Raw genomic sequence first — 22,598 nt, forward strand, 5'->3', positions numbered from 1 at the left:
ACCGATAGAGGGTATCATTTACACAATAAAAATAAGAATAAGAATAAATCATCATCGCAGCAAGCAAGAGCAACAGATCATCTTCCAAAGTTTCAATATCCTCCTCCTACTCTCCCCATCGACCCCATAGTCGTAGGAGGAGGAGGCATATTCGACGGAACGACAATCTGCTGCTGCTGCCTCGCGCCAGGCGAAGGCAAAGGGGAAAAGCCGCCCCAAAACACCGGCGCAATATAACATGCCAAAGCTCGAATATCCGCTACCATTTCTGCCGGACGCTCCCAGGCTGCGAATCGGACTTGGCTACTAGCATTACCAGTACCGCGAGCACCACGAGAACCGCCGCCGCCTCCTCCGACGACGACTGCAGAGCGGCGACTGATGAGGGCGATGTGGTGGTAACTTTCTGCCCATTGGGTACCTCCGGAGGTGTTGTGAGGGTCGCTGAAGTGGGAGATGGCGAGGGGCACGGGACAGTGGCTGCGCCAGAGTTTGGGGATCATAGGGGCGGAATTCATGAGCCAGCGGAGAGCGACTTCGGGGCCGGGGAGCCAGTAGAGCATGCACCAGTCGATGAGGGTCGTGGGTGTCCAGCAGGGGGTGTCGTGGAAGTCTTCGTCTCCGCCGCCGCCGCCGCTGCTGCTTTTGGTGCTGATGGGGCTATTGTTATTGTTGTTCTCTCCAGGGCAAGAGGGGCTGATGGCGTCGTAGACGTGCGCCATGAGTCCGGTGGGAGAGTCGCAGAGCGCGTAGGCTACTGTTTGTGGCCGTTCGAGAGTCACGGGCTGGGCGCCGGGGGTTTGAGGAGGGGAGTAGCTGGTGGGAGAAGCAGGCATGGAGAGGGGCTGTTGCATGTGGGCGTAGCTGATGCGATTTGTCGTTAGTATCGATTGGAGCAACACTCGTCAATCCATGACTTGTTGGACTCACCGTGGATCTGGCAAATCGGGGTTCGCGGTGTGTATAGCCATACAACTCTCGCCATGCGTGAGGGCCATGAGACGGCAGATGTTGAGCCCCCTACATACAATGATCAGCCCACGTCCACTACATCTGCCCCGAGCTCTAGTCGTGAGTGCATAAAAAAACGTACCATCCACTTCCTGTAGCGATGTACCTGGGGTAGCCAAGCGACTTCATCAAGGCGTCAAACAGCTCTGCCGTCGACGCAATGTTATTTCCTTCTTCCGCGACCATGTCACTGAAGCCGAAACCTGGAATACTAGGGACCACGACATGAAAAGACGGCAGATTCTCACTGCCGGTAGTTGGTGTAGACAGAGGGTTGGTGAGCCCCTCCATCATATGAGAGATACCGATAAAGCTTTCGGGAAATCCTAGAAGTAAGCAGCAAAGTCAGGTCTGTGCGGGCCTAGCATGATAGCAAACCACTCTCGCTTCTCAATCTCAAACGTACCATGACAGAATATGATTGGCATGGCATTTGGCGACATGGATCGTTTGTGCACGTAGTGCAACCGGATGCCCTGGATCACCACGCGATACTGTGGTAGAGTGTCGTTGTAGTGTGCCTTGCCGAGCGTCAGCGCCAAAGACGTTTCCATTTTATTCCTTGGAGCCCCATTTCTTTTCGCTCACCTCCCGGGTTCGCCAGTCATACTCTTCCGTCCAGTGGTCGATGATGGGCTCCAAATCGGTTTTGGCGACTCCAAAGCCCCATGGTGCCGCTTGTCGAGATCGTGGTTCACGAGGCAAGCGTGTCAGATCCAGCTTCTTTCGAGTCAAATCGAGATATCTTTGTGAGACGTGCATCCGATACGGGAGCACTACATTGGCGGCAGCTGAAGAAGATCGCCCGCTGGAAGACGAAGTAATGGAAGCCATCCAGGGTCGAATATCGATCCAGCATCAACGCGCTCTGAGAGTCTTCCACGATCGTATAGTAGTGAGTGGTGAATATCGTGACGCCGGAGCAAGAGGCAACCAGTAGATGAAGGATTCGTCCCAGCGAAAAACTATCCCAGCATGTCCTGAAGCCGCGAAAACAGCAACCAATGGCCGGGGAGCAAGAGTGCCAAATCGTCGTTGTTGTTGAAGCGTCAGAATTGGACCATAGCAACAACAAAGTCGCCACAATTGAGCGATCGAGTCCATATGAATATGAGTGACCCCCCCTCCCCCCCGAGGCCGTGGTCTGCAGTCATGGCTCCATTGCCCAGGGGAGACCTAACGTGGCAGAAGCTTGATCATAGTGAGAAGCGATCTCCCGGAAGTGAAGAGCATCGGTGTGGCTAGTAGAATGCCACCCGGACTCAGCGACAGATGCACGCTTTCTGCCGCAAGTGCATCGATCTACACGGCTCCTACGACTTGCCATTGGCTGTATGGCGCAATGCGACCTGCATTCCTCGTTTGTCAAGCAGTGGCTTGTACATGCGCCACACAAATAGATGGTGGCGGTGCACGCTCTCGTACAGCGGTTACCTCCGCAGAGTTGGCCATCCAGGGCGGAAAGTTGGTCCATGAACAGTCTATCTTCCGCACTGCCGGCCTGTGTACCTGCATGCCGCATGCCGCACGCTGGCAACTGGAGAGAGAGTGTCAAGTGTGTGTGTGTGTGTGTGGTACCTCCTACTGTGGTACGCTACTCTTGGTTCTTCACACTTGGCTCTCCCATTGGGCCACGGGACTTGCGATCCAGAAGTCCCATTCGACGGCTTCCCGTCTAGTCTGTCTTGATGGATGTGTGTGTGTGTGTGCAGAGGTCATGGCCCATGGCAGCCATGCGGCAGATGTGTGAAGACTACAGACCACACGTGACAGAAAACGTGCAAGGCATCTGGCTGGCATCATCATACCTACTACCTCCTAGCCGCACAGCCACAGTCCACGGGTCCAGCTGGCCATGGGGGGAGGGGATGATATGATGATATCGTGCGGCGTGCGCTTCACTCCGGCCCGACTGCAGCATTTTTTTGTTTTATTTGGTGCTAGATGCCCGGCTCCCGGTCTAGGCCTGAGTACAGCAGCATCTCAGCTGAGATGTAGCCGGTACGCTTAATGACGCATGTCGGCTCTGCGTCTGCCTGACCTGACCTAGGTACTCTCCAGATCGAGGGGGGGAGGGATCGCGAGAGTGGTTGCTGTTGCTGTTGCTGTTGCTGTTGTCGTTGTCGTTGTTGTCATTGTTGTTGCTGCTGCTGTTGTTGTTATTATGTGCGGTGTAAGGATAAATGCCTGCTCCTTTTTTTTTCTTTCTATTTTCAGTACCTAGATACCTTACCTACATGTACCTCTCCTAACAAGTCACAAACTTGATCACTCCCTTCTCGAACAGGTTCACTTTACCACCTCTTCCTATCCTTATCTCCTAACGAGCCCCGAGACCCCTCCAAGTCATTTTTGGTCCTCGGTCGGTTGTCGGACAGTATACCTAAGGCAGAAAACCCCCCTAAAAAAAGCTAGATAGCCTAAGTGAGAATATCATTCGTCCATTCCAACAAAACAAGTAAGGTATTACTTCCTATACGACCCCAAACGAGAAACCACACTAAATAAGTAAAAGCCAGGTATATACTAGATCATATAGTAAAGGTAGGCATATAGTGCTGTATCGTCGAGTGAGAGGTATCGCACAAAAAATAATTACAGGAACAAGCGAAGTTAGCGAAACCGTTCCAGTGTTCCTCGTTACCAGGCATAAAAAAGCTTCTACGGTACCTATCCTCGATCTTGGCGTTTATCCCTACCGAAAGCAGCGATTGCATTACTCCCCTTTGGACGGGAAGTCTGCTTCGTAGTACCTCCTAGCGCCCGTTTTTGTAGGCAAGTGGAAGCGTACCAGGTACGGTAATCTTTGCGACTGTTTCTCCTGTTTAACAGTTGTTGTTTTGCCGTGTGTCAAACAAATGACTTTTTTTTTTCAAAAGGGGTCATGTTACCACCTCGGAGAGGTAGGTAGCTATAGCATGTACCTGCCTCATTTTGCTGCCTTAGAAATACCTCGTGCTTACGTAAGTATATCCTCTATAGGTATCCTTCTCCTGCCACGGAGGAAACTCCGAGAGACACACTTGGACTCTTTTATCATCATCATCACCATCATCACCTGCGATTCTCTCTATTGTATAGTGCTGTTGTTATTGTACCTGTAGTAATCATCATGTCGCCGGCCGCCATCCGAGTGGGTTTGGGATCATCCTTCCCGCGCCTTCGGCCTCATCTTGGGCAGCCCGTTTCGAGTCTCGTCGCATCTTCTGCTCGGCCTGGTCGAAAATGGCATGCGTATGTTCCCACACAATTTTCGCCAGATTCATCTTGCGGTACTTCTCCAGCACAGCCTCGTCTCCCGTGGTTTTGCCATCCCAATCGAGCAAGTAGGCTCCACCACCGGGCTCGCCGTGGACTCCGCGCATCGTCGATAGGCCTTCCGGGATGGGTATGCCGACGCCGCCGCGCTGGGAGGGATAGCATTGGCTGGTGATTTGGAAGAGATGCCGCTCGCCAGACTCTTGTACGTTCAATATCCAGGGGGTCATGACTGCGTAGAGGACCTTCACGGCCAGTCGCACCGGGCCCGAGAGAGCGTTTGCGATGCCAGTCTTGACTGTGCCGGGGTAGGAGTGGCTGAAGGACGTTCCCGGATATCGCTTCGCGAGCTCTCCGATAAAGAAATCTGTCATCACCACGCAATGAGCAAGACATGCATGGAGAGTGAAGTTGTGTTTCAGATCCAGATCGTCCACTCGCACGTCTCCTTCGGATCCAGCTGCGAGAACCGTGATTACGCGCGATAGCGCGTTGTCCTTGGAGGCTCGCTCCAGACATGGCATGAGGTTGAGAATACATCTCATACGCGCATAGTAATTGACTGACCTGCAAGCAGAAAGGATTGGGTGTCAGTGAGAGTGTCCATGACGAGAACAAGCCCCAGAAAAGTGTGGCTTCTCCTTACATCTTCTGATCGATGCCTTCGGCGGTTTCTGTTCGTCCTTTTAATGTCATGTACCCGGCTGTCAGGAACAGACAATTTATCTTCGGCTCTCGCTCCCGCAGCTCTGCACACAGTTCATCGACATGTCGAAGAAGGCTGATGTCCCGTTGTATGAAAATGGCCTTGCCAGCGCTGATCAAAAGTTGTTAGTCGCACACTGTACCATGTATTCTTTGGTGGCACTTACTTGTTGATTTCGTGGAGCTCTTTGCATATTCTATTACCTTGCTCCTCGTTCCTGGCGTAATATTCCGCATTAGCTAAGACCTCGATCGAGCTGCAGACTGATGAACGCGTCTCACCTGCCGACAATGTATGCCTTTGGTCTGGTCGTCCGCAGAAACAGTTCTCTGGCGGTACTCTCTCCGATTCCACCAGTGCCTCCCACGAACACGGTAACGAGCCCCTCGATGCGCTTACACTGAGCGTTGCTTTCGCGTACTGTGCTGATGTGTATCATCTCCAAATTTGCACCTGCATTCGTCAGCTTTCGACACGAGCCTCGAGAGAGAGTTTGCACGTTTGCCCACCGTAGAGTAGGCTTTCCATCAAAGACATTCAGAGGTCAGAACTACCACGTTTTGGTGAGGTACTGGTCGGCTGAGACTTCGTGCAATGTTCCTTTGTCTATAGCTTGATTCGCGGAATGACCTGGCGACCGTGGCTTGGTTCTGATGCCGTGGGTGGCGGTGGTTGTAAAATGCCAGTAGGAGGTAGTGCCTGCCTGCACTTTAGCAATGGCAGTCCAAGATATGCGTGTATGTATGCGGTACCGGTTGCTCGAGCTGGTCGATACCTATTCTAGTCGCGCTGCATTTCCAAATATGTTCGCGTGTTGATGTAGCGAACGAGGCGAGGAAGTCAGTCCGATGCAAGTTGACCATGACGACGCCGCCGCTTTGATCTTCACGATGCAGTGACACCCTCGTATTCTCAAATACTGAACCAACCCTCCATGCGTATCCAATGTACTTACCTTATCTCCGAAAAATGAAAATACAGGTAGTATACATGATTTCTGCATCAGGTGGGCTCGGGTACTGTAGGTACTCAGCGTTCAGAAGGAAGCGAACAAGAGGCTGTCCAAGGATAGCGAGGTCGGGAGGATCATTTCGGCCTCAGAGAAGGGAGCCTGAAGGCCCCCGAACTGTAGAGGAGGCGTTATACCACCTAGCTCCCATGAATAAGAGCTACTTCATTGGAGAGACTTACTCCTCCTGGCCCAGGACGAACTCTAGTCCTCCGTTGTACCTCGCTGTCCTCGAATTACTCACGATTCACATTGAGGATTGGTCGGTTTGTGTTCAAACACTACCTACCTTACCTAGGTACCTGGCATTATGGACCGTGAAACGGATCCATTGCATGTACTTCCACCACAAGAACAGGGCGTTGCATATTAGATGCATCTTTGTTGCCGCCATGTCGTCTTGGTCCCTTGACGTTTCTCAAAGTACGTGTAATTGACATTTAGGTATGTAGTCTCAAGATTGTGATTCATTTGACACTTCGAGGTGTAACACGAATTGCATGATCGCAATGCGCGTCATGTAGGCCTGCACGTCACTCATACTTGTAGGCATACTTAGTCAAACCATGCACTTCTTAGGTAAACCACATACATCTATACAAGTGCTATCGCTCCTTGAGCTTCCTCGTTGAGATAGCAGCCATTCCTGAGCTCAGTGCTCCAATGAACAGACAGACTCCAATTCCGCTCAGTCCCTCAGTAGGACGCACATCGTCTGGGCTGGCGTCTTTTGCCAGCTCAGGACTCTTGCCAGGCTCTAGAATGGAAAATACCACCCAGCTGATCGCTGTTCCCACGAACTGCGGCAGTGTTGTGTAGATATTCAGAATTCCGAGGTATATCCCACTCAATTCGCCCGTGGGAGACTGCGAAGCCCCACCCGAAGATTCCGAGAGGCGGCGAAGATGAAGAGGTTCTTCCATTTCCATGTCGTCTGATGCACGTCGACTTCGAGGCGTTCGACTTTCTTTACCCCCATTCGAAGGAAGTGTGTGGCCCAGTCTGTTGATCTCGACACCGATCAATGTTGTACATGCAAGCCCCGATATGGCGCTAGGGACACCAGCGAGAGCCATGAGAAAGGTAGCGAAGCCGACAGACTTGACGAGAGGCGCGAATATCAGACAGCAGCTGAACATTGTGCATCCGAATGTCCAGACATCGAGCAGGCTGGGCTTGACGAAGCGGACCTTGCTTGCAACTCCCTCGAGGCTCTTAGGTGGTCGTGGAGTGAAGGTATGCGCTACAGCATTGTCACCTGGACTGGTTACTAGCCATGGCACGACTATTGCTGTGACAAAGCCAATCGAGGAGTGGATGATCAAGGCTGTGCTACCGACGCGCCCAACCTGGCTGAGAGCATCGTCCCCTGTGGGAGGTGTACCGTGGAGTCCATGTCGTATGTAGATCTCGCCAACCCATGTGCTGCCGTAGAACTGTGCGGATTTAGCGAGCCTCTCCAATAATTGTAGAGGCGATAGCGTCACTCACCATCAATGGAAACCAGCCTATCCATGCCCAGAACTGTACGTTGCAGATGTACTGTATTCGTTGCGGGACGAACAAAGCTCGATGATAGATCTGATAGACGATAGCTGACAGAGTCTGATCGGCGTCTGTCTTACTGCTGTCATCAGGGACCAGGACCTTTTCTGTGACAGCCCAGCAATTCACTCCAAACGTAAAGACCATCATGAAAGCTGCAAAAGCGCAGACCTTCTTGAACTGCGTATCACCAAACATGGGAGGCAGCCAGTAGTTCAGATCCAGGGCACCAAATCCGAAGACCAGAATGTGTCCCAGCCCAACCATCCTCGTCACCCATGCAGCTCCCATCTGCTGCTTCTCGACGGGCAGCATATCGACGACGAGTGCCCGACACGTAGCTTGTGCGATATTGATCACAAAGTCCAGGACGTAGATGTCCACAATGGCAAGCGTGACCGTGATTCGCCGTCTCTATCGAGGTTCAATCAGCTTCCCAATCTCACGCTCCCAATATTTTCATGGCGGTCAGAACATACCCTCTCCTCCACATCCGCCCCCTCCCCAGGCACAGCCCACTTCACAATATCCATAGCCCACCCCAATATCAACAAACACACCGCAACAGCGACCGTACCACCCACCATGAACGGTCTCCGTCTGCCATACTTGCTCGTGCTCTTATCACTGATCATGCCTATGATGGGCTGCATGATCAGTCCCGAAAGCGGTCCGGCAATCCACACCAAACTCATCCCGCCTTTTGATAGACCCAGCGCGAGGAGATAAGGCGTCGCGTACGTTTGTTCGGTTCCCCAGCAGAACTGCAATCCTATTAACGAGAATGTGAGGAGAAACAGACGCATGGACTCGGTGCTGCCGCGGATCCGAGGGCGACCGGTCCATGCCGGATTGTTGGCGGCCATGACTGCGATGGTGGTGGTGTGCGATGGTAGGAAGGAATCGTAAGGTAAGGTATTATATTTGCCTCCTTGTCGTTGTTGTCGTTGTGTAATCTTCCCCGTTTTCTCTCCTATTTAAATTCGCATGTGCGAGACGTGCCTGTTGCGGGCATCAGGACCGTTCCCTGCTGCTGCGATCAGTCACATCCGTTGGGTGATATAATGAATGCTGCTACTGCTTTGTTGCACGCGGTTGAGCACCAAAGTGTAAGCTGACGACGAGGCTGCCAGACGCGCAACGAACGCGAGTCGGCGAAGGTGGTAGCGGTACAATCTCTGTGTTTATTGTTCAGGAGAGAGGCGATATGGCAGCAAGACTCCGACATTATTATTGGAAGGTTGACGGCAGGACTGGGGCAAGGGCAAGGGCAGCGACGACGCTGCGAGCCTGCGACGTGGCTACACTAGTGCGCGGATCTTTAAGCTTATCGAACACGAGCGCACGTGCAAAGGGGGCTATAAATCCTGTCCAAAATTGGACCGATGTTAAGCAGAGATGATACCTACATGTACCTCTACCTACCTGACATTACCAATGCAAATTCAGATCGTTTCCGTCTATGTTCGAATCATGAGGCAATCTAGTCTCTAGGTACGATGGTATGATGTTGCGTGGTTCTCGTCACTTTGTACATTTCTCCTTGGGTATGCCATTGACTGTGAAGTTCAACGACATGTCCGCCCCCTCTGCAAGTCCTGTAGCACCGCGTCCTCTCTATTTGGGAAACAGCCTGTCGAGAATCTGCACGAGTACCCTCCCGACCATTGTTGCTGCAGCGACTGGGCCAAAGATTGATAGAAACTCGATTGGATTTCTCATCTGGACTGATGTATTGATGTAGGGCGTTTTGAAGCTGTCCTCAGGGCCACCTTCGATATGGACGGCATCTTTGTCTGCGGGGAACTTGCCCGTCTTCATGAAAACATCCAAAAGCTCATCCTTCTCTCGCCATCGATCCATCACCCACTTGTGCATTGCATCTTTATCGTCAAGTGGCAGTTCTGAGACCTTGAACCTCCTCCAGTGCATGTTCACGCTCTTGGGTGTTCGTCCCTGGAAGTAGACTGAGCGCAGTGTGAAGATCTCGGCACCATATCGCCCAGCCGGAACTCCCTCGTACCCTATCGTGACATCGTACAGATACTCGACAGTGCCCTGAAGCTCCTGCAAGCAGAACTGTAAACCAGTACTCCTTGGCAGGACCTGATGCCTCATGTCCTCGATGCCAGACTGTTCTGCAAACTTCTTGGAGCGAGCCCGCGTGTTTGCCGACAAATTGGTGCCCTCAGGAAAGATCATTAGCCACATCGGGTCTAGCTGCGCCTCTCCAGTCTGTCCAGCCATTGGAGGCGATCGTCTGGTCCTCAGTTTCTGCAACCTGTACCGCATCCTGTCCTGGTCTGTCGCCCACTTCCGGCTCATGAAGATGAATCCAAAAAGCTGCATGCCTGGCCCTAGCGCAGGTATCCACTTCAAAGAGTCCTTGAGGATAATGTATACGTGTCCATGCATAGGAATCGCGTTCGCATATGCTGTCCACCAGAGATACAGCCAATCCGTATACAATTGGTGGTTCGTGATCAACACCATTCTGTTTCCAAAGTCCGTCTGCAACATCCCACTCGCGTCTTGCCTGAGCAAGCCTGCTACACTCTTGTCTCCGGAAACCCTAACAACAGTAGGACTCCACCACTGCGTCATAGTAGTGATCAACAGTCCGAAGAATGCCTTGGTCATGGCTATCCAAGGCCGAAACCAGTCTTTGCTGATAAAGAAAAGCGGCAGTGCCATCATTTGTGCTGCGTGGATACCACAACAGCATAAAAAGAAGTAAATGGCGAAGCCCGTAATGCGCAGGGCCTGCATCGCGGCGCCATGCTTGAGAGGCGGGATGATGCCGTTGGGGTCGTGAACGAAGGCATCGTATTTGGGAGGTGCAGACGTCGACGCTGTCGGCGAGGGTGCAGCCTTGCGCTGCTTGAGCTCACTCATGGTGCGGAGGTGTGTATTCAGGCTGTGGTACTGATGGTTACTGGTCGTGCTATAGTGGAAGAAACAAAGAGAAAGAGAGAGAGAGAGAAGAAACACTAGATATTCTGCTCAGCGTCGCCGCTGTACTAATAATGCTAGCACATGTCTTGTGAAGTGATCAGGCGACAGACGGAGTCGTCTGGAAATGGAATGGACTTGGAATAAATACTGCACGGGGTGGGGTACCAAGACGAGTAGACTAAGGACAGGAGGGACGTTATGAAGAAGGATGATGATGATGGTGCCCGGAAGACGGAAGGAGCTGAGCTTTCGGGGTCCAGCTCAGTTGCTTTTTTTTTGCATGTGTCAGCAGCACGAACCACACGACCTCCTACCTCACCTCGTTCTCGGATCCCGCCGGCCTCGCGTTTTCTCCCACCTCCTCCTCCTCTACCGCCCGCCAAGCCATCCTCAAACATCAGGTCTCTCGCGCCGGGTGTGGACAAGCCGTCACAGCTTGACGATGGGAGCATGAGAGCCATTCTGCGGTCTTGGCGGAGCATTCGAGCGCCAACGCGATCCCTCCCCAGTGCGCGATGTTTTGCGACATCCGCCGCGCGACGCGAAGTGCGCAGCATCGCGGAGCTGCCAGATCGAGTGCATTCTCGATTCCAGGAGACCAAGAGTCACGATCTACTGGCACTGGAATGGCCGTCGCCACCGCGAAATGTGCTCATTGTCCGAAAAGATGACAGCGCAGAATGCCACAGAGCCGTCATAGAATACGCACACCACATTCACGACGTGTACCCAGGTACTTCGGTCATTCTGGAGTCGTATCTGGCACATCGCATCCACGAAGAATTCGCATTCCCCATATACGCTTCCAATGGTGAGGGGCATCCTGCTTACGAGCAGAAGGTTGACCTCACCTCGACCTTTGGCGGCGATGGTACTATCTTGCACGCTGCCTCTCTTTTTGCGACAGCCAAGAGCGTGCCTCCAGTGCTCTCCTTTAGCATGGGCACATTAGGGTTTTTGGGCGAATGGAAGTTTGCCGAGTATAAACGAGCTTTTAGGGAAATGTACATGTCCGGGGCCCCCTCCACAATGCCAGCAAAAAGCACAGACGAGCCGGAGCAGAAGCAAAGATCAAGCGCGTGGACTGCGGCTCGTGGCAAGTCTATGGGTGTGTCTCGCAGCTCTCGAATTTTGTTACGAAATAGGCTATGCATTGGTATCTTCGATTCTGATGGCAACCGACTCCCCCACGAAGCACCCTTCGCGCACGCAGACAGCAAGTGTGAAGATATCTTTGCTCTGAATGAGGTTCTCCTGCATCGCGGAGCTCTGCCTCACTTGGCGCACATCACGATCCTCATCGGTTCTGCACCACATCAGAAGATATTGACGACGGCTATTGCTGATGGTTTCCTGGTGTCGACACCCACTGGTTCCACGGCCTACAGCCTTTCCAGTGGCGGCTCCATCGTGCACCCCCTTGTTTCGTCAATTCTCTTGACGCCTATTTGTCCCCGCTCACTCTCTTTCCGACCTCTGGTGCTGCCAGCAAACACTCCCATCACACTCCGGATCGAAGAACAGAACCGCGGCAAGGAAATTGAGGTTTCCGTTGACGGTGTGCGACGACGGGAAGGTCTGAAGTCCGGCATGGAAGTCCGGGTTGTTGGCGAGGAAGTACGTTCTGCAGGAGCACCTGGATCTCGCGACTGGCTCCGAGGCGTACCTAGTATTGTACGTTCAGGTGGTGTAGGCGACGGGCAGGATCATTGGGTTGGAGGTCTGAATTCGCTATTGAAGTTCAACTATCCGTTTGGAGAGGATGGATGATAAGATCAGATAAGCCAAGATAAGCCCCATCTTTTTACCTTGGCTTCTCATGTTTCTCTCTCTCTCTCTCTCTCTCTCTCTCTCTCTCATACACACACACACACACACACACACACTCATAACAAAAACTAACTACAATGCGCCCTCTGATTCAATCCCCCCACATAAGGCACACAACCATTATTCTGAACCTTGCACGGAAAGTCCTATTCGATGCAAAGGTCAGTATCAGTCCAAAAATGAAAAATGAAAGATAAAAAATAGAAAATAAAATAAAACAAAATAAAAGAAGATTAGAAGAAGAAGAAGAAGAAGAAGAAGAAGAAGAAGAAGTCAACATACCTGAGAACACAAATGTGATTGTCCTCCCGGTTGACCCGTCGCTTCCCCTTCCCCAGGAATACAAACTCCATCTCCTCCGGGAGTTTTGCCGCATGTCTAATTCGTTTGTGTGCGTGTGTTAGAGTGTATTCACTGTATTGGAGGTGACAGAAGAGGAGAGATAAAGAGGGAAAGAGAAACTTACCCAGGCTGTTGTGAGGGATGAGAAGAAGAAGAAGAATAGGAATGGGAGGAGGATGGAGAAGGAGGTCATTGTTGAGTTGGGTTGGGTTGGTTGGTTGATTGGTTGGTTGGTTGGTTGATTGAGTTGGTCGATTGAGTTGATTGATTGAGTTGATTGATTGAGCTGATTGATTGAGTTGATTGATTGGTTGGTCGATTGAGTATTCTGATATATCTGAGGGAGACGATGCGGGGGAGACGATGAATATAAAGTGAGTAAGTGAGAGAGTGAGTAAGAGAGAGAGAGGAGGACAATGAGATGTTTATTGGTACTTGATGATGATGATGATACTACACTAAACTAAACTACTGTATTGACCGGAAGAGCTCCACGGATAAGTTGTTGCTATCACTTTAGTGTTGTTGCTGCTGCTGCCACTACTATAGTGCAGCGTCTGACATATTTTTCTTCTAACCAAGACACTAGCCTGGTTGTGCTGTCTTGGACCGAGACAACTCTTAGTAGCTAGTTGTGTAGCTACACACTGCCATTGTGGGTGGAGAGAGAGGGAGTTGAGATCAGTAAGACGGTTCTTGCTGCAGTACAACAACAGTACCTTATATGAATATACCTTACCTAGGTACCTTAGGTAGGTAGATAGGTACCTACATGTACTTAGCTACATGTAAGGACTACCCACATGCAGATCCCATCGCAGCCCGGCCAAGATATGCACAAACATCAAATACTCTACAAGCTCGTAAAAGTCAGACGGCAAAAGCAGTCCGAATACCTTCCTCCAAGCACGATAAAGCAGTCAGATATGCAGCTAATAAATATCTCTAGATCAATCCAAGCATTGCCGCGCAAAAGCGCCAAGGTAGAGGAAATACCTTTTGACCAGGCATCTACGGGCCACGGCTACGCATATCCAGATTTTTGACACCATTTTCCAATTTGGGGCTTGGTGAAACATGTACAATAGCATCGCCAATGAACACTTGGCGTGGCTACTTGGGGGAGAGAGTGTGTGTGCAGAGTGCCTAAGGAAGGCCGAATCTGAGCCGATGAATGGGACACGTACAGTGTATACAGTATGTAGGAGGTATCGAGGAGGTAGGAGGTAGGAGGTATGCGGACTGCGGAGACAAACGGGAGTCATCTGTACTCCCGTCTCGAACACGATCGGGCTCTAGTCGGGAAAACTCGCTAGGGGCGTGAAATAGATGAGGAAGGGAGATCACGATTGACCCAATGTGCCGACTGTTAGACGCCATTTCTCTCTTTTTTTCCCTTTTTTCTTCCCTTTTTTTCGTTTCTCACTCTGCCACTGCCACCTGCCACCTGCCACTGCCACACAACAGCCCGCGGGGCGGGGGGCTCGGTGGCTGATATGAGTTTGGTGGTTGCATAGGTACCTCTGCTGCAGGTTCATACTCACCGTATACATCCCTACCTCACCTACTACCTAGTGTCTACGATGACATTAATACTAATAATAATCACAAGACTAGCCGATGGGGGTGGCAAACAGAAATGGGCTGCATGCAGGAAAACCTGGAGGCGACATTGCACATAATAGAACCTCAGCTCAGACTGCTCAGTATAAGCCTCGAGGTAATAAATTAAGGTAAATATGGGAAAACCTGACGAGACGAGGACCGGGATGCGAGTGCGTTTGCCCAGGATAGAGTTTCCACTAAGATCGCTCCGCGCTAGAAGGGTCATGCCAGTCGTGACGGGAGCACCTACAGTAGCAGCGGGCGGCGGGAAGAAGGGGGGGGGGAGTCAGTGGATTGACTATTACCTTACCTGGTATACATGTAATTATCGGTCATTCTCTGAGAGTCACGGTCATGACGCGAACAGCGAGCGATACCTAGCATCTACATACCTGCCTGAAGGAGGTAGGTATGTTAGTTATTGTTCCCCAGGTGGATGCATTCCCAAGACAATGGGCGTGTCGCGTGGCAGGAGAGAAATAAAAACGTTTGCGGTTCTCCCCCCCGTCACGCCCAGAGTGCATTGAAAGAAGATCCGAGACATGTGACAAAACGAACGACGGGCCTGACGTCGTCATCCACTTTCGCGAGTCGCGACTCCAGTCCGTCGGTGCGGGAGTAATGTGCAATTCTGCAAGCCTGATCATTGATGAGAGGATAATCAATGCATTATCATCATTATCGTACCTCCCTAGGGCCTACCTGAGGCTACCTCCTAAGCTCCTGGGCTGTATATGCCCTTTTCACGCACGCACTAGGAGGGTACTGACTGGCCTAATATGTCATCGACCAGCGGCAGCAAGCGGCAGCACTCTCTACTGTGCGTCCAATCGTAGTGCTCGCCGCTGCTTCTGCTACTGCATGGCCATGCTCTGCTCTGCTCTGCTGTCTGCACCTCCCGCACCTCTCTCCGCCTCCATGCAGCGTGCCGCCCGTCCATGACAAGCGAGTGAGTGAGTGAAAGAACCTTCGACTACCTTACCTAAACAACCTTGAAGGCACTGTACCTCCTAGTAGATGGGTGCCGGCTTCTGTGTGGTGGTCGGGAATCAACTTCACCTGCCTGCCCTGCCTACCTCCACCGAACCTACTGTACCTACCTTACCTTACCCTCCCTACCTACCACCTACCTTACCTCACCTCTGCTATTCCAGGTGCACTCCCGCCCTCTACTAGGTACTCGCACTGACTGCCCGACCGACCTGTCATCTTGCGACTCCACCCCCAGTCATTGATATTGATGCCGGCCCGGACTGGAATGACACCGAACCGTCTGGGATCGCTGGATGTCGCCGCTCAGGCGCACACGACTATCCTTAGTGGAGCTGCAGTAGCTGGTCCATTGTCCTCATCATAGCATCGCTTCGGACGAGGCCCGCCAATCTCCGCCCTGTGAGACTCTGGTCGACAGCGGCCAGGGAGTCATGTCATCTGCCAGGAACAGCGATGTCTCGTCCGTGTCGTCGGCCACTGCCAGACGACCGCGGAGGAGCATCTTCGCACTTGCCGGCCTGCGCTCGAGCATCGACCTGCCAAACGACACCAAAAATCATCATGGCAGTCCCGCGGGCAAGACGTCCAAGACTGCGAGCAAACTGAGCAAGAAGCAGAAGCACCTACGCGCGCCGAGTGTGTTCACGGACCCGCACCAGCCCGATGCGGCTCGTGACGACAGCAAGGGTGTGCCGGTGTTGGACCAACCACGATCACAGTCACAGTCGAGGCCCTCGTTCAGCATGAGGTCCTCGAAGCGGCCGCCCTCCGTCTTCGAGTCGCTGAAGACCAGCCTGACGAGAGGCAGCTCCGAGGACTTGTTGAGCATGGCCTACACCACCGCCGAGCCGCTCTCCACCACATCGTCGAAAGCACCCTCATTGGTCTTTGACCATACACACGAAGCCAACGGCGGCGTTTCGCCCGGTCCCTCCCGGAATGTGCTGCTCCATGGCGAGGTGCAGACCAGCGCGGGCATGTTCAGAAAGAAGAAGGAATACCTCGTGCTGACGGAGCATGCTCTCTTGCGGTATAAGACACAAGCAAAGGCAGCGGAGCATTTCAGGACAATACCGAGCGCGGCAGGTCGCAGTCCCGTCCAGCGACATGGCTCCATGCCGTCTGGCGGATCGTACAGCGACCTGCAGACAGTCTCAGACTCGTCGGGCGACAAAGATGGCCGTGTCCCATTGCGGCAGATTGTCGCCACGCAGAAGCTGGACGACGGGAAGCCCTACTTTGCCCTCGAAGTTGCCTATCTGGACGATGATTCGGGTTCGGCGTCGGTCATGACGTTACAATTCAGCAATCCCGAGGAAAGAGATGGCTGGCTGGTGCGCATACGGAGTGTCGCGAACGAGGTCAGACTACGTGATACCACCTTCATATCCCCGCACAACTTGGAGAATGCAGCTCGGATCGTGGAACGAGACAATGACTACGATCCTTCGAACTGCGCTATATATAAGGTGGTACAACGCCAGCCCGCAGTCAAGTCGGGTAGCAGATCATCGTCGGACGACTTGACGAAGGTGGCGTCGACCGTCTGCTTTCTTGCCATTGGTGTGCATAAAGTACATCTGATCCAGCTGATGAAGCCGGTGGCCCGCACCTCGAGTCCCAGTCTCACACCTAACCTTTCTCAGGCATCATATGGCATCCTGACGTTAATTGGAGTCAAAGTGGGCGTCGAAGATGACACCTTTGAGCTAGTCTTTCGCCAGCCTTTGCAGAAGCCCCGAATTCTTCATCTGGCTTCTGCCTCATCGTTCGAGATTGCCGCCCGCTTACACTGGTCCGAGAACTTCCTGCGCCCGGAGTGTGGCTATCGATTGTTCAAGTTTAAAGTACCGACCGAGGTGGATGACCTGCTTCTCCCTCCCGCCGCTGCCGATGTGGAAGAACATGGATGCCTCGATCGGACGTTAATCGCGTACTGCGTAGCCTACGGGGTGAATCCTTCCAATATCCGCTATACGATCAACTATGACTGTGAAGATGGGCCCCGATTTGAGCTCCTCACTCCGGGAGACTCGCGGCGACCCAGCTATGGGCCACTCGAGCTGCTGGCGATCATGCGTGCCATCCGGTACAACGAGAGCTTTGGCAGTATATCATTTGCTGGTGTCCTCCTCGATTCGCTGAACGGCCTACATGACCATTATGGCAACGAGCATGTGTGCACGCGTACCAAACGAGGCACACCGATCAAGCTCACTGCAGATGAACTCACCCGATCCTCTCTTCTGGTGCAAGAAGTTCGCGCAATTGCCGCCACGAGCAAGAAGCTACGGCGGATGGATTTCTCCGGCTGTGTCACATCGAAGCACTCCACCGTGGAAGGCGATGACGAGCTCGCGCGCGATCGAGACATTGGAAGTGGAGTCGTGGAAGCTCTGTTTCCGTTATGCAAGCATCAAACCACCAATGTGGATTGGATATGCTTGAACGGCATCGAGCTGAGCGAGACGGATCAAGACTACCTGGTTGGGGCAGCAGTGGATAAATCGTGTCACTTTCGCGCCATTGAGCTCAACCGTTGTGGGCTCAATGATCGGAGCTTGGGCCTCATCCTGGACGCCCTACGCACACAGGATAATACTCTCGAGTCGTTGGAAATTGCAGGCAACGCGGCTCGCCTGAGCCCCACCTCTTTTGACAGTCAGCTTGGCATGTTTGGCTTCATCCGGAAGCTCAATCTATCCAACGTCTCGAGAACGTCGGGAGCAGAACCATTCATCCAAGCGGAGACTCTCTTAATATGGCGTCTCCAAGAGCTACGGCTGACGGGAACCAGCTTGAATGCAGCCACCATTGACGCGATTTCCACCTACCTGGCTCACCCTCAGTCCACGAGTCTACACGAGCTCTATCTGGACAATACATACCTTTCCGGCCATGATGTCGCCACATTACTGCACAGCATGTCATGGGACAGTAAGACCACACGGGATATGCATCTCGACATCGGCCAGTGCATTCTCAGCAAAGGTCTGGAAAAGGTCACCCAAGCCATCTCCAGCAATCTCACGCCCTCACAATTAAGCATGCGGGCCATCGAGTACAAAGAGCAGTCGCACTTCCAGAAGGTCCTCAAGGCAATCACCAAGAACAAGACCATTCGTTGCCTGGACATGTCGCAGTCCGCTCTCCCCGGCGACGCGAGTGAAGAGACCTGTGAGGCCATTACCCGTCTCTTGACAGAGAACAACACTCTTGTGGAATTGGACATGTCCGGAGATGATTCCAGGCTCGCCACATCGAGATTTGGTCCGGGAATCAATGACGCGCTTACGGGCTTGAAAGACAACAAGTCTCTGCAGGTATTCAAGATCGAAAAGCAAAAGCTTGGCATACGCGGTGCGAGCACTCTCGCGGAAGTGTTGCGTGTGAACCGCACCCTACTGGAGCTTCATTGTGACAACAACGAGATTCCACTGCATGGTCTCACTGACCTGGTCAATGCGTTGACAGACAACACTGTACTGGTACATTTGCCGACCATGAACGATGGACGATCAGCGGCTTTTCGGGCGGCGGAGGCTACCATGAGGACCATGTCCGACATTGAGCCTTCCCGGCCGCAGACGGGAGGAAAGGGTTCTCATCTGCCATCTTCGTCGGTACGGAAGAGCTTTGCGAGCGTGCGCAAAACGACGTCCCGAGCAGCCTCGAACTATACGCCGTCCTTCCCAGCTCTGGGATCGTACGGCAGACCAACACCAGTGTCGGAAAGTCGGAATGCTTCACACTTGTCCCTGGCCTTGCCGGCGCATAAGAAAGGCCACGGCTCATCGCCATCCACTAGCCAATTTGCGCCCTTCACGGTACAGGATGTACAAACGACCCATCGGTTGCTTACAGAACAGTGGGAGCGGCAATGCTATCGACTAGAACAGTATCTCCATCGCAACTGGTGCCTGCTCAACAACGTGCCGGTGAAGATGGAAATCGAAGATGAGAAGTTCGAGAGACCCAGCTCGGTCGGCAGCATCGGTAAGATGCTGGAGCAAGTCAAGTACGATACGACACCAAAGGCAGATCTCGAGCCGAGAGTGGGTTACTTTGACTCACCACAAGACGCTCCTTCTGAGCAGTCTGTCGACTTCCCTACTCCCCGGAGGCCAGCGGCATCCACAGCAGGGGGACCGCCTCAGATCTCTCCCATCGATGAAAGCAAGCATGGCATGAGCTTCAAGCACTTTGTGTTTGACGGCAGTGGCAGTCCACTGAGTTCTGTTCTTCCAAGTGACGACGAGCAGTTCCGGTCCATCAGTGGAAACATGCGAGATCTACGCATCGACACTACGATTGGCGACGATGGCCCTCGGACGCCCACGCAGAGTGCGTTTGCTGCAGTCGGTGGTGGTCCGACTTAGGAATTTGGGACTGCTGGCGATGATGAAAAATATCCTGCGTTGGCGAGGTTCTGGTATTTCATGTAAAAACATCATTTTCCCGGTCAGCGTTTTGGGAGGCGGTGGGATTGGATCACGGAAGAAAGCAAGAACTGGTCTCTTTGTTGGGTTACTCGGGAGGAGAGCGAAATTGCTCGAATTGTGTAGGTGTTGTGTGGCGGGGTGACCTGGATATGTGTCCGCTGTAAAAATCGCATTGGTCGGACGGAGACTCTCGTGTGTTCCATTATGGAGAGGGAAAAAAAGGAGGTTCGTTTGTTTGGATGTGGTTACCTTTACTTGGGCATTCATTCATTCCCATCACCGAAAGTCCATCCATTATCATTATCGAAACAAGAAATATCCATCACTCTGTGGATCACACACACAGTGTGCTAGCTAGCAGTACGCTGTATTATTAGGCAGTTTTTGTGTATTACTGTAATTACAAAGAAATGGGAAATTGGGAAATGGGAAATGGGACAGTGAGCGAGTGAGTTGAGGTCCATAAGTAGATGGCGTGAATCGGATGCTGGAACGAGTTAGAAGTAGAAACAGAAGAGGCAGTAGAAAGAAGCAGTAGAAGTAAAAAGAAGTACATATAGTAGTAGTAATAGAGAAACATACCTACCCGACCTACCCAAGGTTGCATGTACCTAGGTTTATATTAATTCCTCTCTGTACAAGTTACCTCTGACAGGATAGGTAGGACTGGACAGGACACAGGACAGGACACAGGACATTAGACACTTTCATATATCCCTGCCTGCCTGCCTGCCTGCCTGCCTGCCTGCCTGCCTGATATAATCAATATACCTACCTACCCCTCAGGTAGGGTAGTCAGAAGAGCTCTGTTCATGTTAAGGTAGGTACCTTTGGGGAACTTTTTTTCCACATACGTCGCTCCTATCGTTTTCCGTTTTCTTCCCCCTTAAAACTTTGTATAGACTGAATTTTCTCTTTCTTTTCTGAGTCTTCTCAAATCTCAAATCTCAAAATCTCGCATGCTAGAATTTCGCTTCGTGCAAACTTCCGTATAGTCGTAGGTTGGCATCGTGTCAAATTCTCGATTGGAGTCTCTATGGCGTTCATTACCTATGTATGCTCCCGCGGCTTGATGATTTTTTCTCTGTTGAAGAAGCAGGGCTCTCGATCAGGCGTATGGTACCTAGTTGTACGGGATTGGGTGGGACTGGCGAAGGGGAGATATGTCGGTGAAAGTGAGGGGCCAAGGGGTGGACAGAGGCTAGCTAGCTGTGGGGAGTCGTGTTGAAGGGGGCGCTGAGTAACTGGAAGGTTTTTTCAAGTCCATTCGTATCAAAACATGGCGAACGCAGTGGACGGTATGGTGCGGCTCTGTTATGATCGGTCCTTCTTCGCGTTGTCATCTGCTGAGTCAGTTCCTCTGTTTCATGGCGTACATCACAGCTGGCCGAAGGCCACGAAACGGTATTCTCTCAATATTGGACATCATGCGTCAGCTGGATATTCGCGCTGATATGTTTTCATCAAGGGCTTCTCTTTTGGGGTTGAATGTCTTATTCTTTCCGTGGCTGAGAAACAGGACCGCTTATCTGTCATCCTGACGAATTTCCTTTTGACGCCATCGCCTATGGTGGTGACAGCAGGCAGATCGCTTCGAGACAACCAAGCCCTACTGCGTCCTCCTGCTGTCTACACTGCCGCCCAAAGCCGTCACCCTCCTCATCGCTCCCGAATGCATGTCGTATTGATCGCAGGTATCATGCGGCTGGTCGTATCTATATCGAGGATGGGTAGAGCATGATGCGCACCATGGCGCCGAACGACTTGGATGGCAGGTTGTGCCTGAACTGTGCGCGTACCAATCCGGAGTTGCCTGCTCAAGGTCCACATCAGTTCCGACGCACTCACTCTCGCACTCATTGACAGCTCGCCATCTCTGCACCATTTCAACGCACCGTGTGTTCGTGTGACCTTGCCCCAGATGACTCGGATCTTGGATCCTCTGATTTCCTTCTTGGCGCGGTAGACGTATGCGATGCGCTTGCCCAGGTAGAACGATGCGGCCTTGGGGTCGTCGACGCCCTCAACCTTGATGAGCGATGTGTTTGGGTTGGTGTTGCGCTTGCCTCTCTGGTATGAAAGGTGCTTGCCCCTGTGAATACTCAGTCAGTACGACTGTTCCCCGGTGATGATAATGGCCACTGTCGCCGCTGTTTTGGTGGTGTTGGGCTGGCAGTGCTCGCCCCGTGCTTTCGGCGAGATGAATACTGACTTCACATATAGACGGTGGCCTTGAGACTCGGACATGTTGGCGGTGTTGTGGTGGGACGTCGCTGGGTGATAGTGTCGTCGCTGGCTTCCGGGTGCGTGAGATGCAGTCAACAATTCGACTTGTGCAGGCGCCAAGCAAGTGTGGGAGCGGGAGAAGCCGCGTGTGCGAAACGAAATGGCGGATGATGCCGACCTGCCGACACGGCAAGTGCGGATCAGGCATCAGGCAGAAACCGTTGTTCCTCTTGGCTCCTTTACGTCACCTCAACTCTGCAGTGCTTTGTAACATGCATGCATGGAAAGGTGCATGAGACCGGGAAAGCCGAGTACATGTAGTAGTGGCACGGATGCTATGGACAGCATTGATTGGAGCATCGTGGAAAGGACTACAACCATGGTCCTTGCTACGTGTCGCTTCGCCTCTTCTCCGCGGCATGGAAATCTTTGACAACATATTCTCCGCATCTCCAGCTTCAGATCGACGCATTTCTTCTTGACCTAATGAGTCCTGTCATGATATGGAGGAGTGGTCATCCCGCGGATGTATAGCTGCCAGATCTCTTTACTTGGGATACAATAGCGCCTTGGGGGCTTCACTGGGCTTGACAATAATTGCATTGACTGCTGCTCGTGGCAATCCATGACCCTCAAGGCGAGTAGAGAGCTCTGATGTAGCAGATGCCGTAAGACC

At 52.4% G+C, this 22,598-nt stretch overlaps 7 protein-coding genes across 7 annotated transcripts; 2 read left to right on the forward strand and 5 right to left on the reverse strand.

Moving 5' to 3' along the window:
• Positions 1-28: 28 nt before the first annotated feature.
• On the reverse strand, positions 29-1,924 carry SEPMUDRAFT_133692 (alpha/beta-hydrolase). The gene is made up of 5 exons (XM_016902578.1): positions 1,600-1,924; positions 1,418-1,532; positions 1,094-1,337; positions 931-1,020; positions 29-864 (listed from the first exon to the last, which is right to left on the reverse strand). The coding sequence occupies exons 1-5, from the start codon at positions 1,843-1,845 to the stop codon at positions 93-95; spliced, it is 1,467 nt and encodes a 488-aa protein (XP_016759804.1). The 5' UTR covers positions 1,846-1,924; the 3' UTR covers positions 29-92.
• Positions 1,925-4,121: 2,197 nt separating this feature from the next.
• SEPMUDRAFT_46277 (NAD(P)-binding protein) lies at positions 4,122-5,414 on the reverse strand (the record flags this gene model as incomplete). The annotated part of the gene is made up of 4 exons (XM_016908993.1): positions 4,122-4,836; positions 4,916-5,086; positions 5,142-5,192; positions 5,257-5,414. 4 exons carry the CDS (start codon positions 5,412-5,414, stop codon positions 4,122-4,124), a joined length of 1,095 nt encoding a protein of 364 aa, XP_016759805.1.
• Positions 5,415-6,496: 1,082 nt separating this feature from the next.
• SEPMUDRAFT_66849 (sucrose transport protein SUC2) lies at positions 6,497-8,395 on the reverse strand (the record flags this gene model as incomplete). Its single annotated transcript, XM_016909768.1, has 3 exons — positions 6,497-7,420; positions 7,476-7,943; positions 8,009-8,395. The coding sequence occupies 3 exons, from the start codon at positions 8,393-8,395 to the stop codon at positions 6,590-6,592; spliced, it is 1,686 nt and encodes a 561-aa protein (XP_016759806.1). The 3' UTR covers positions 6,497-6,589.
• A 587-nt stretch (positions 8,396-8,982) lies between these two features.
• Positions 8,983-10,588, reverse strand: SEPMUDRAFT_149602 (acyltransferase-domain-containing protein). Its single transcript, XM_016905652.1, has one exon. It carries the CDS (start codon positions 10,422-10,424, stop codon positions 9,147-9,149), a length of 1,278 nt encoding a protein of 425 aa, XP_016759807.1. The 5' UTR covers positions 10,425-10,588; the 3' UTR covers positions 8,983-9,146.
• Positions 10,589-10,867: 279 nt separating this feature from the next.
• SEPMUDRAFT_86797 (ATP-NAD kinase) lies at positions 10,868-12,280 on the forward strand. The gene has a single exon (XM_016910424.1). The coding sequence runs from the start codon at positions 10,935-10,937 to the stop codon at positions 12,252-12,254; it is 1,320 nt and encodes a 439-aa protein (XP_016759808.1). The 5' UTR covers positions 10,868-10,934; the 3' UTR covers positions 12,255-12,280.
• A 3,145-nt stretch (positions 12,281-15,425) lies between these two features.
• On the forward strand, positions 15,426-20,279 carry SEPMUDRAFT_149603 (RNI-like protein). Its single transcript, XM_016905653.1, has one exon. It carries the CDS (start codon positions 15,686-15,688, stop codon positions 19,631-19,633), a length of 3,948 nt encoding a protein of 1,315 aa, XP_016759809.1. The 5' UTR covers positions 15,426-15,685; the 3' UTR covers positions 19,634-20,279.
• A 499-nt stretch (positions 20,280-20,778) lies between these two features.
• Positions 20,779-22,011, reverse strand: SEPMUDRAFT_149604 (60S ribosomal protein L33). The gene is made up of 3 exons (XM_016905654.1): positions 21,909-22,011; positions 21,592-21,788; positions 20,779-21,509 (listed from the first exon to the last, which is right to left on the reverse strand). Exons 1-3 carry the CDS (start codon positions 21,941-21,943, stop codon positions 21,412-21,414), a joined length of 330 nt encoding a protein of 109 aa, XP_016759810.1. The 5' UTR covers positions 21,944-22,011; the 3' UTR covers positions 20,779-21,411.
• Between the last annotated feature and the right edge of the window lie 587 nt (positions 22,012-22,598).

The sequence above is a fragment of the Sphaerulina musiva genome (assembly GCF_000320565.1).
Source record: "Sphaerulina musiva SO2202 unplaced genomic scaffold SEPMUscaffold_6, whole genome shotgun sequence".
NCBI classification, from domain to species: domain Eukaryota; kingdom Fungi; phylum Ascomycota; class Dothideomycetes; order Mycosphaerellales; family Mycosphaerellaceae; genus Sphaerulina; species Sphaerulina musiva.